The sequence below is a fragment of the Micrasema longulum genome, unplaced genomic scaffold (genome assembly GCF_059751315.1).
Source record: "Micrasema longulum isolate JH-2025_06_02 unplaced genomic scaffold, ASM5975131v1 h1tg000226l, whole genome shotgun sequence".
NCBI lineage: Eukaryota > Metazoa > Arthropoda > Insecta > Trichoptera > Brachycentridae > Micrasema > Micrasema longulum.
Window position 1 is genome coordinate 502483 of NW_028277431.1, and position 13253 is coordinate 515735.

The following is a 13253-nucleotide window of genomic DNA, read 5'->3' on the forward strand; positions in this document are numbered from 1 at the left end:
GATGCACACATCAATTTATAATGTTTAATAACCATGTACACTTGATATACACGCATCAGCTTAATAACTACTAGTGTATTATTAATAATAATATTAAGTAATATTAACTAATATGTATTTATGTGTTTTTCGTAGATTCCCTGGACTGACATTTGAAGCACAATACTGATTGTATTTTCATATTATGTTAAATTTTCACACACAATAATGAGGAAATACAGTTCTTTTTTTTTATTTTCTTGTATCGTATTATGATTTCATCAAAAGTTTTATAACTTTGAAAATTCCCACTGAAATTTCGAAACTACGCCGCCGGTAACGTCACGAGTTCTAGTCGGTGAGTGACGTTTATTGTACGAATCGCTGACTTGCTGCCATTCTACGACATCGTTTAACATGATAGGATTCGTTTTTAGGAACGACAGTTTGTTTTTGTTTCTGGTATTTAAAAGTTGAACCACAAACAATTAAAATATGAAACCGGAAATCTGTTTCCGGTGGCCTGGGACGTAACAAAGCAGTCTATTTTTAGCTTTTGTTTTATATATTTTAGAGAAACTTTGCAGTACAATTAAATGCTATTAATTTTTACCACGAAAACCTTTTTTATATCCGATTTCCCATTATTGATTGAACAAATAAACAAACTTCCTAGAAAGGAGTGTTTACCTTGACAAAATGGTGGTGCGTGAGCGTGTCGATAGTAGCTCTCTGCGCGGGATCATGCTGCAGGCAAGACAGGCAGAAGGCAACTCCTTCAGGAGACAGACTGGCCGCTGGTTCTGGCTTTCCTCCCATGCCCACCACAAACATTATCTGGTAGTTGCTGTCGTATTCGCTCCATGGACGCTGTGAGATACATCGCAACATGACAAGATGTGTTTCAGAAATCCAGAAGAATATATTATAATTGTTTTTATTTTGTTAAAACAGTATTCAAATACAAAATGAAATGTGATCCGTGTACAAAATAATAACAAATAATAAGCAAAAAATTCACCCAAGGCTTGGCCTGATTGTTACTTGTAAATCATGATATTAAAATATGAAGACCTTAGTATCAAAGTGGGACAATAATTTTCATAATTTTTCAGTAGAAATAATTTTCTGTTTCGGATATAAATAAACCAATATCAAATATATTTTAATACCTTCATAAAATAAATGGATAAACATTCATTTTGTGCACTTCAAATATGTATCTAAGATAAGCGATTTGCTGATGAATGTCGATAAATCGAATGTGATGGTTTTTGAAAGAAATGAAAGTATGACTAAATGTGAAATCACTGTGAATGGAGTTATACTAAAACAAGTAGAGGAATTTGTGTATCTGGGAAGTATGTTCACTAGGGATGGAATGACTGAGAAAGATATTGAAAGGAGGGTGAGTGCCGGGAACAGAGTGAACGGTGCACTTAAATCAACCTTGGCAAATAAATGGTTGTCACAAGAGGCAAAATTGGCAGTTCACAACGGAGTCCTGGTCCCATCCCTGATGTATGGGAGCGAAGTATGGACTTGGAAAAACAGGGATGAAAGTAAGCTGAATGCTGTCGAAATGCGATCTCTCAGGCGAATGTGTGGTAAAACTATGTACGATAGATGCACAAATGTTGAGATCCGTACATTATGTAAGGCTGAGACAAGCATTATCGACAAAATCAAGAAAGGAGCTCTGCGCTGGTTTGGACATGTAGAACGAATGGACAGCGAGAGAACGGCTAAGAATATTTACAATGCGAATGTTGATGGATGCAGAAATAGAGGAAGACCGAGAAAGACATGGCATGACCAAATCCAACAAATACTTAAAGATGGACATGTCAAAAGTCGGAATAATCGGCGCGCGTGCATGAGAAGATGTATGAATGTAGAGGAAGCGAGATCTGTATGCAAAGATAGAGTGTTGTGGCGTTCTATCCTCTCTGCCTACCCTTACGGGGAAACGGCGTGATGGTTTGTTTGTTTGTTTGTATAAAAGTAGTATTTAAATAAAAAAACACAATTTGAAAGTTTCTATCCATTTTTGGAGCCCATGGAATTGCATGTGTCTGTTTTGAAAGGATGTTTACTATGGTCAAGATTCATAAAACAATGATAAAGGGGGGTTTATTTTCAGGGTATAGAAATACATTTTTATTTTATACTTTTGCTAGTAACACTCTATCTAAACTTTAATACAGGCACTCTCACTTCGGCGGTTGATTTTAAACTGTCAAGATGACGAAATAACGGCCGCCGCTTTTGATGCGAAGATGGTGACTAAATATGGTATTAGTATTTGAAAGAAAAATATTAAGGAAGATATTTGGTGCTGTCAACCATAACGGAGTGTGGAGGAGACGGTTTAATCACGAATAAGAGGCACTGTATGGCGAACCCAACATTGCACAATTCATAAAAATAGGAAGATTACAATGGTTGGGCCATGTGCACAGAATGAATGATAACCGTACCCTAAAAAAGATTCTTTATACCACTCCGGAAGGCAGACGAAGCAGAGGCAGACCAAAATTAAGATGGCTAGATAATGTGGAAAGTGACATTAGAGCAATTGGCCTGACGAACTGGAGAAGAGGCGCAGGGTGCAGGGACGAATGGAGACAAATTCTGGAGGGGCCAGGGCCCACAACGGGCTGTAGCGCCACTGATGATGATAATATCTAAATACAAGTAAATTCACTGAAGTTTTTTTTTTGCATACACAAATCCTGGTCCATAAAAAAAAACTTTAGTTTTCAACCATGATTGTATTAACGCATTTTTATAATAGTTTAAAATTGTACACTGGCATAAAATTTTTTGTCAACAACAAAAAACAAACCTTTCCAGTAGACATTTCTGCAACCACACAACCGAGTGACCAGATATCGGCTGCCCTTCCATGCCCTGAAGACTTCATGAACACTTCTGGGGCCATGTATGCTGCAATTTGTTTATACAATTTTATGACACAGAAGATTATTTTTGATTTTAATCAGAAAAAAAACATAACTATTTAAAAACCAATATTTGCATACGGAATGTAATAAAAGTAGACATCTATTTTACAATGATGAAGTTCAGTGCTACGGGAGATTGGATACAAAAAAATATTTCTTACACACAGTAAAAATTAGTGAATTTAAATGTGCGATGAAGTTTCATAAAAATGCATGAAAAAATTAATCAAAATATGTTTCATTAAAAATTAACAACATCTAAACGTCATACGTTCTAGCGAACAACTGTCTAGAATAGCCATTCAATTATGTGTTTTTGGTTCTAAAATTTCTGACAGCAAGTGATTTTTACAAAAATGGCACTATAAAAATTATCCAGAGTAAATAAAGACAGCATCATTGCAGCACACTGAAGTTAATCTGAGCAAGGTCATGGGCATCTAGATAGTCAGATATGTGGTGCCTCAGAGTAAGTACCGACCAAGGACAAGAGACCTGCAAGGTTCGCAGCCTTGAGGATCACTGACGTAGGCAAGACTATATAAAGGCTATGCATGGGTCGCTATTTCTTTTTTTCCTTCACGTCTCGTCTCAACACCTCAAGATCCACCCCCGATTCCAAGACCCTGATACTGAATACAACCGATCACCACAACTGGTGACCGTCTCCAGATATTATTTTGCGCACAAATATTAAGGAAGCCAAAACAATTATAAACTAAAAGCAGAAATATAATATTTAAGGCAGATAAAATATAAAACTACAGTGAAACCTCATTTTTACGTTCCTCGATTTTACGTTTTCCCACTTTTTACGCTGAAATGTTTAGATCCCATTTTTTTCCATACATTCTCATTCAAATATTCCCCCAATTTAACATTTTTTACGTTTTTCATAACCCCAGTTTTACGTTGAAAATTTTAAAAAATTCATTCAATCTGTCAAAAGACGCCGAGCGGCACAGCGAAAAAAAAAACATTGTGGTTGTTAAGTAAATAACAGCATTTATTGAAACTATTCCTGGCCGATTACCTTTCTTTCCCATCCTTCCCTTGACCCATCCTTGTGGTACCTACCTAACATCAAGATAGAAGATATTCAAAATAAGAAGATTTGGATTTATAACAAAAACCAAACAACATTTTTGACTTTACATAAAATTGCATAAAAAGTGGTTGGATTCGTTGCGCGTCTTTTAAAACATTGTTACATTTTATAGTGCATTTTGTCATCCAGTGCCCGAAATTGAAGAACATTCAGATCATATTAAAGGTAGGTCCATTCCATGTTTCTATCCCTTCTTCAAATATATCCCTATCACAAAACTGAATGAAATTCTTTTTTCATTTACAGTCCATCTTTTCGTTAACAGTGGTATTGATTGCAAAAATACAAAATAATTTTAATGAAATCATAGGTAAATATGAATAATCCCCAATTATGACCGTTTTTCCAATTTTTCGGCATTTTTTCATTTCCACACTTTGGCGTTTTCCTCGGTTAAACACTTTTTTTAAATGCTCCCTTGAAAAACGTAAATATGGGTTTTACTGTATTGTTTAACTCCATCATGAATTAAAATGCACAATATGAAATGTCAATAGTTTTAAGGACTGATTTCTTTCTTAAACAAGCAATTAGAAAAAGTGTGGGCAGTCCTCAACGTTAATTCAATTTTTTAAATTATACATAATATAATATAATTATATTACCCTGAGTGCCAATATACCCTTGCAGCTCTCCGGGTACAGTGGTATTGGCTCTGATTTTAACAGCACAGCCAAAGTCACCCAACTTCAGACAATTACCCCCCTCTGTCAGGAAAATATTTCCACCTGAAATAAAACAAATTATCAGTACAAATTAATTAAAAAATAATCATAAAAATGCTGACCAGTTCCAGAACTCACCGCTCTTCTGTGAAGGGATTCAACTAAACATATGTTTTCAAAACCAATAAAAATTAATGTGATCAATATTATCACTCAAATATAAAAATATATTATTTATTATTTATTTATTTATTTACGGACAAAGTCCATTATAAACATTACAATTAAAAGAAATTTTTACAAAGGAATAAAAAAATATAAGGAACAGAAATAAGCAGCAAAGACAGATGATAGATTTTTTAGATTAAGTAAAAAGCATAGGCTAACTATACAGATTCTTTAGCTGATTTGTAAAGAAAGACATCCTTACACCATAATAATCAAGATCTTGATGATCGTTCACCCGCCTGATCATTCTGGGCAAAGGCGACTGTGCACCATAATTGGTCCTGTAGTGACCGAGGAAAAGCATTTCATTATTTCTTAGTCTACGGGTGGGAACGTTAAAAAGAATCTTTTGCAAAATTTCAGGGGCATCAATGAGACAGTTCATAATTTTATACATGCAGATTATATCTGCAATGGAAGGAACAATGAATAGAAACCATCATAATCAATAATAATAATAACATAAATAATAATAATAACTGCATACAGAGTGCATAATGGCACTCTAACATAATATTAATCTATAATCTTTTAAAATTGGTCAAGACTACCATAACACGAAATGCGGCAGTTATAACTTATAACATATTTATTAAATGTTAAAATTTACAATTAAAGATATGTTTAAATAAATAAATGTTGTTATCTTTATATATATGTAATTCATCTGTACGTGTGATGTCACTGAACTCCTTCTAAACGGCTTAACCGATTTATGTGCGGTTTTCAGAGAAATATAGATCTTAGCGCTGTGCGTGTTCGTAGATATTAAAATCTTCAATCTAATATGTAAAAAAGAAGTAAGGAGCATAAATGTTTTATTCATCGATCTACCAGGGTTGCATTCGAGGAGAATGCATTTACAGAAAAATGGAAAGATGTTTTTTTTTGTGTATAAAAAGTATGTTTTTGAATGTTTACGAACAGCATTGGTTTTTTGTGGATCTCAATCGGATTCTTTCCTTAAATTCCTTATAATTTCTACCTATTTATTTATTTTAACCGGATTTTTGATAATACTCAAATAATATTTGATTCAATAGATTTTCAAAAATCGTATTCCTACATAAGTACACCCCTCTGTCGGTGAGAAGACAGGATTTGATGTTTGCAAAAAGAATGCCATATTTGAAAAAAAAAATATTTTATGCTTTGGAATTCAATCATAAACAAGTGCCTAGGTACCTACTGATCAATGAAAAGTCTTTTTCCAAGCGAATAGCAGGCAAGCCAACGTTCGAGCAGGCATCACTGCAGCACACTCAATACAGCAGAAAATATCCAAAACAATTTACTTTTGATGTCCCTGTGTGCTATGGCCCTAGCATGCAGTGCCCGGATAGCGCACACCAGCTGTCCCGTGTAGCGTCGGATCTGCTGCTCCGGCAGCCCGCCTTCCCCTGCAGTACCCGCAATCAGCGAGTCCAGCGAGCCTTCCACACACAACTCCATGAAAATCAGCATCTCTTCCTGAAAGGAAAGCGGTCTTATTAAAAACATCACGTGTTAAACTAAGTTCCATCGAGTCAGTGGTAAGTCACATAAAATTAATTTTAAATGTTTAAATGAACTATTGAGAGTTCTCAGTGCCAGTCACAAAAACTCACAAAAAACTACATTTTGAAATAGTGTTGATTTTTAAAAATACATATTTTTAATGGAATAACCTGCTAAGCTTCTATTTTAGAGGCCTGTCAGCAAACGGAAAAGAGAGCGAGGAACCGAAGATAACCGTACAAACTAATTTACAGTGGTGAGCATGGCGGGCAGAGAATTTTGATGTTATATGTTTTTCTAACATAAAGTGGTCTGTGGCATTTTTATAATTATTGTTTATTTTAATCATTGAGCGGGGCTTTATAAGTTATCCTGTTATATAATTATTGTTTATTTAATAATAAAACAGCACATAATAATTAGTTATCATTTTACAATTAATAATGTATATGTTAAAAAATAAACAGTGCTTTATGAGTTTTCCTTTTATTAATAATATTGTTGAATAATTAATCGGAGTTTTGTAAGTTATCATTTTATATTAATACACAGTTTTTCAGGGCCAGACTGCGAAACTTCAGAGGAACATTCCTCAAGGTAAGCTTTAAAAAAAATCGTAATAATTTTTTTTCAAAAAGTCATTTTAAAAAATAAAAAAAATAAAATTATATTCTCAAAATGTAGTAAATCCTTAATTTCTCGGACAAGCAGACCCTCTACAAACCCTAACCCCTCTTTTACCCAGCCGCTTCACTTGTCCGCGTCTGGTGCTTATCGCTTCCTTGGTCAAATACGTTTTTATCTATTTTTTTTTGTTGAGGAGGGGTATGGGTTTGCGGAAGGAATGCTATTTTGAGAAATGAAAGATTTAATCCATTTGGAGATTACAAAAAAAAGTTTTTTTTTTAAATGACTTTTTGGAAAAAAAATATTTTGATTTTTTTTAAAGCTTACCGTGAGGAATGTTCCTCTGAAGTTTCGCAGTCTGGCCCTGAAAAACTGTGTATATTAATATTCGTAACTAGTCCTTACCCTGTGAATTTCCACTCCGTAATAGCGCACCAAGTTGGGGTGTACCACTCCCTCCAGGACCTGCAGCTCGTTGGCAGCTCTCTCTACAGCCCTCCGATCCCCGAGGGCCAGACTGACTTCCTTCATAGCCAAGAGTTGGCCCGATTCAGTATTTACTACCGTGTACACCTGAGCCATAAAACATGTACTGAAATTACTAACGAGAAAAGAAATTAACGAATAAGTAAATCCGCATTTGAATCATATCAAGATACTCAAGTTGGCAAACCCTAAAAACGAACTCGCTACTGTTAGCGACCTTGCCTTTGTGAACACTGTCTCTCACATCTGGAATGCCAGATGTCACTCTAAGATTAGCCTCCTGTGTTATACTTAAACTACTCCCGGACGTAAGGGTGAAATTTGACAGGCGCCATAGCGCAGTTGGTCAAACAGTCAACTGTGAAACTGGCGTCGTGGGTTCAATTTCCGCCAGATGCAGGAATTTATTTTTTTACTACTTATTAGTAGCATAAAAAATATTTTTACGTAAATGGTTCATTGCATTGGCCATGCCCCTAATACTACACGATTTGTGTAAATTTTGAATTTTGTTTGTGACCGCTTAAATTTAAATAGAACATCGACATGAATCTTGACATCACAATTATCAAGGCCAAACATGTCGCGTTTTTGTAGGACATATTTTTTAATAATTTATTTTTTAAAGTTATGTTTGAAAACATTTCTCCACACAATCCATATTGATTTTGAAAACACAATTAATTTTTTAAAATCTATTTCATATATTTTTATCGGTATTCGTAGTATGTCATATTTCCATATTGAGTCAGATTAGCAAGTTTGCAAAATATTACTGAATATAACTTTAAAGCTTGAAATTCTCAAAGCTACAAAAAATATATATATTGCCTGTGGGATTTTTCACATACATTACATTACAATTATTAGGGTCGACGATCAGCCATATAGGATAAAAAGGGTTAATGTAGTTTAATTAAATATTTTGTTTCCTCTTTACCTTTCCGAAGCGGCCTTGTCCAATCTTGATCCCACGCTGCCACTTAAAGGTGACCGGTCGAGGTCGAAAGTGTTCTGTGTGAGCTGTCCCACGCCTTACTCCTCCAATCACTCCCGCAAGTCTCAGTTGTGCATCTCTCGCGCAGTCTAACTCACGCAGCGCTGATAGCTGTCTACCTTGACGCACTGTAAGTATCATTAGACACGATTATGTTTCTGGATCAAATATCTACAAACAGTATATATTTATCATTTACGTATTTACTCTTGAAGAAACCATTTATAGGAATTATAGATTTTTAAAAAAGATTTATGTTTTTAAAATACAAAAATGTCGAGGTTCTTGCAATATGTAAGTTTGAGACTAGTATTATAGACATATCAAGAAAGGGGTGCTGGGTTCGTTTTAACATGTAGAGTGAATGGATAGTGAAAACGGCTGACAATATTCATGATGTGAATGTTAATAGATGCAGAAAAGACATGGCATGACCAAATTCAACAAATACTTGTAAATGGACATGTCAAGCATGAGAAGATGTATGCATGTAGAGGAAGCGAGGATTGTAGGCAAAGACACAGTTCTGTGGTGTTCTATCGTTTCTGCAAATAAAGTACAAGGAAGTAGCTAAATAAATCATCCAGAAATGGAGCTTTAAGAATTGGGTTATGGTCCGTGGCTAGTTTCACGGTTTAAACTTCGCTCAACCACAACTGGATTCCCATTTTCTTTTTTTACGGCTCGTTGAAAATGGCCCCCGAAATTGAAATATTTGAATAAATTGTAAGAACGCAAATATTCACAACACAGAACTAATCCAAGGATTTATAACAACTTACATATTTCATTAGGACCAGGTCGAAATAAGAGAACAGGAGGTTCGGTGAAATTCGCAGGCGGAGATGAAGCCAGAAGTGGCCGACACGGGTGCTGTAAATAATTTTCATATTAAAAAATTAAATCTAATCTTGAAAATTTTCAACAGGTTTACTCTTGATGGTTTTTAATATGAATTCAGTATTTTAATAAAAATTGTTATTTTTAATTTTTTTTTTATTTACTGTAATAAATTATTATTAAATTAAACAACAAATTAAGTTTTAACGTTACTAAAAAAAAAATTGAATTTGATATTTTTATGTTATTTTGCTTTCAAATTAAGTAATTATGATAAATAGCAGGTGTATGCAAGTAAAGTTTAGTAGTTATAATACATATCAAGTCTTTTCCAGTTTCAGTAAGAGATGGCGCCATCGAACAGTACGCAGCCCATGAATTTGACACTACGTCAGTTTGTTCGTCACATTAACTTACAAACACACACAAGTTGAGTCGGCTAAACAATAGCGTCTGTGTTGTATTGTTCAGTGATCATGTTAACGTTTGTGCCTGAAAAAGAACGTTTGCGGCACGCATTTGTTTTCTTATTTAATCAAAAGAAAAAGGCTGTGGAAAGTCATTGTTTGCTGGTAGAAACATATGGTGAACACCCTCCATTGATTAAAACATGTGAGACATGATTTCGACAATTTAAACGTGATGATTTCAATGTGAAAGACAGTGTGCGCTCTGGTAGACAAAAGTGCAAAGCAATTCCAGGCGTTTCTGGATGATGACCCAACTCAAATTCAACAGCAATTAGCAAAAGCATTAAATGTGTCACAAGAAACAATCAGCAGATGTTTACGAGCAACGGGGAAGATCAATAAACTCGGCAAAAGGGTCCCACACAATTGGAATGAGCCAGAAGACATGGCAAAGTGATTTTGTTACACGAAAAAGTGCCCCCTCACACAGCAAAATCAGTAAAAGACACCTTAAAACATGGGACATCCTTCCGCACCCGCCGTACTCCCCCGACCTGGCGCCATCTGACTATCACCTCTTCGCATCAATGGGGCACGCGCTTGCTGAGCAGCAATTCACCAATTTCGAGGAAGTTGGAAAATAGCTCGACAAATGGTATGACGCAAAAGACAAACTGTCTTTCTGACATGGTATTCATAACTTACCTGAAAGATGGCTAATATTTTGAATAAACAAAAAATAAATTACCCTTAAAATTACAGGTTTTATTTACCACAAAAACTTATGCATACACCTGGTACATGACAATTTAATTCAAACAAATGATAAAGTATTGAAGTAATTTGAATTAGAATATTTTTATACAAATTCTTTTAAAATCATTAAAAAAACAATAGTTTTTAAATGCCAATAATAAATTATTGGGCGATTGGGAAAAGCATTGGGATACACTGCATATTAAGGAAAATGTATTGTGTCTAAGTAGAAATACTCTACCTGGGGGTAGTGGATCGATGTTCTAATTCGTTGTGGTGTTGCAGATATGACACTAGTTGGCGTAGAGATGTTACTAGATGCTGCGCTAGTGCGAGACGAACCGATCACATGAGATATACAGCCATCCATCATCGACTTCAATTCCTGAGAATATACAAAACATAGGGTTTCAAAAAAAAAAAATTGTTAATAGACTATCAAACTAAGCCAGCAAAATATATTTTTATGTATCATATTATCATCGCTAAGCTTTTTTAACGTTTTGTAATTTTAAATTTCAAGGAGGTGAGTGTTAAAAAGAGAACCCTATACCCTTCAAAACGCACTAAACATGGCTTTCCGGAAACCAGAAATCTATTACAACACATAATTGATTGGCTATTCATAACACATGTTAACCTGAACCTGTGAAGTTTTGAAGTATGTAGGTTATTTTTATTTTTAAATATTTTTATTAATTTATATATACATTTTTACCGTATGTTAAAAACCATAATTCATTTTTCCAAGGACTCCTCGTTAAGTATTTTTTAATAAAGAAATATGCTATTAGAAGAATTATACCATAACTTAAAAGCACTCCCTACACATACCTGAAAACCGTTATAAAGACCATGGGTCCTATTGGTTTCCCTCGTACTAAAAATCATTTTTTATTTGTCAATAAACGAGTTACTCTTGAAAAAAAAAACATTTCATAAACTGGGATCTTAGTCCAATTTAACTCAACTACTTTCATTGCCCCTTCACTGTGATTTTGGCAAATTATATGAAGGGCTTATGTCGGATATTGTCATTCTTCCTCATGACATGATGTATTAAGTTTAGTTACAAAAATCCATTTCTATAACTCGGTAGTCAGATGGCGGCAGAAGGGACCATTTGTATTTTTTAAGTTTTTTTGGTTTTCAAAAGTTTTGATAAATATCTCAGTAAACACACATAGAAAAAAAAGGGTCATATTTTAGAACGGTAATTTATTATTGAAAAGTAATACTGAAATATTTTAGTTTCTGGATTAAAGTCTTGAAATTGAATCTAATTTTAGCGCTCCTGAACATTAAAAAAAATTACACATGGTCCCTTCTGCCATCTGACTACCGAACTATATTTTATATCATTTTAATAATATCAATTTAGATTGCAATTATCATTATTTTTAAAAATTCCTCAACCTTCGTACAAGTCACCAAAAGATAAATTCCATAATCTTGCAATGAAAACAGCTTATTTCAAGGTTAATAAATACATATTACAATTGAATCAAATCACAGTGAAAGGGTTGTTAGTATTTTCTACTTTTGAAAATTACAGCAATAAAGTTTCCTTTGATAGGAAAGAATAGCAAACAATATTTGTTCAGTTTATACCACGGAGACATTGGTCTCAAATGTGTGTGCTGATAAAATAATGTTCTGTACCTCAAATTCTTGATGCGATAGATGCTTTGTATGCTGAGGATCACAAGTCAGCATTAAAAATTCTAAGCCGTGATTTGCCCATCTAAAAAAGGAATAACATTCATAAAAAAGTAGCAAAAAATATTCACAAATGATAAAACAGAAGTTTTTTTGTTACCTCGGTCGAAGGCCACGTCCCCGTTCGCACCGCTCCATAGCAAAGTTCATCCACTGTTTGGAAAATTCAACTAGACTTCTAGAAACTATTTCTTCCCAATCGCACGGTTTGTCTTCTCCGTCACAACTGAACACTCTGTCACATTCCGCTTCATCCTTATCAGCATCCACTTTGACCTTATTACACTCCTCGCAACCCGGAATCCCGGTCTTGAAGTCACTCTGATCCAATTCTGATAGTGAAATTCCGGGAACAGAATCGAAACTAGGAAACTTCATGGCGTGCAAACTTTTATTTCGAAATTCCTTGTAGCCTCCGCGGTAAAAGTTCTTTGAAAGTGAATCTAAATCCTTAGGGAACCCTTTAGGTTTTTGGCTCAGGTACGTGAATTCTTGATTAGTGGTTGTAGGTGTGTAAGCGTTGAAGGAATAATAGTTCTCTTCTATGGACGCGTGATTGGTTTCATTGACGCTTTCAGACCGAAGGAGTTTTGGTCGGCGACCGTGCGTGAGTGAGTTCCGTGCGCAGGGGTTGTAAGATGACTCCGGCTGGAGGGTGTCATTGATCAGACGACACATTTCTTTATGAAACTAAAAAAATAAATAAATAAAATACCAATATATCAGATATAATGCTATTGGGCCGATGCTACAGAGAGGAATCTGTAAATAATTTTGTTATAAGGTTAAATATTTCCAAAATTATGTTTCTGCAGGTTCGTGATTTTGGAATATATTTTATAATAATATTATTACGTGCCTGTCAGTATATTCTATGTCAGACTAGGATCTAGATAGTCAATAACTATACAAACATATTTTATCTAAGATCAGAAGTAGAAGATTTTTTTTACTATCTTACTTTGAAGAAACTTA

General features: G+C 34.6%; 1 protein-coding gene across 1 annotated transcript in view; it reads right to left on the reverse strand.

Moving 5' to 3' along the window:
- The window catches only part of Mekk1 (mitogen-activated protein kinase kinase kinase 4), a gene marked incomplete at its 5' end in the record, with an annotated part of 33677 nt that overhangs the window by 990 nt on the left and 19434 nt on the right, over positions 1-13253 (reverse strand). Inside the window, 10 exons of the mRNA XM_088243769.1 lie at positions 670-849; positions 2828-2928; positions 4659-4781; positions 6242-6416; positions 7476-7643; positions 8497-8681; positions 9336-9426; positions 10801-10944; positions 12222-12303; positions 12379-12968. Coding sequence (XP_088099895.1) covers positions 670-849; positions 2828-2928; positions 4659-4781; positions 6242-6416; positions 7476-7643; positions 8497-8681; positions 9336-9426; positions 10801-10944; positions 12222-12303; positions 12379-12968 — 1839 coding nt within the window. The remainder of the gene's footprint in view (positions 1-669; positions 850-2827; positions 2929-4658; positions 4782-6241; positions 6417-7475; positions 7644-8496; positions 8682-9335; positions 9427-10800; positions 10945-12221; positions 12304-12378; positions 12969-13253) is intronic.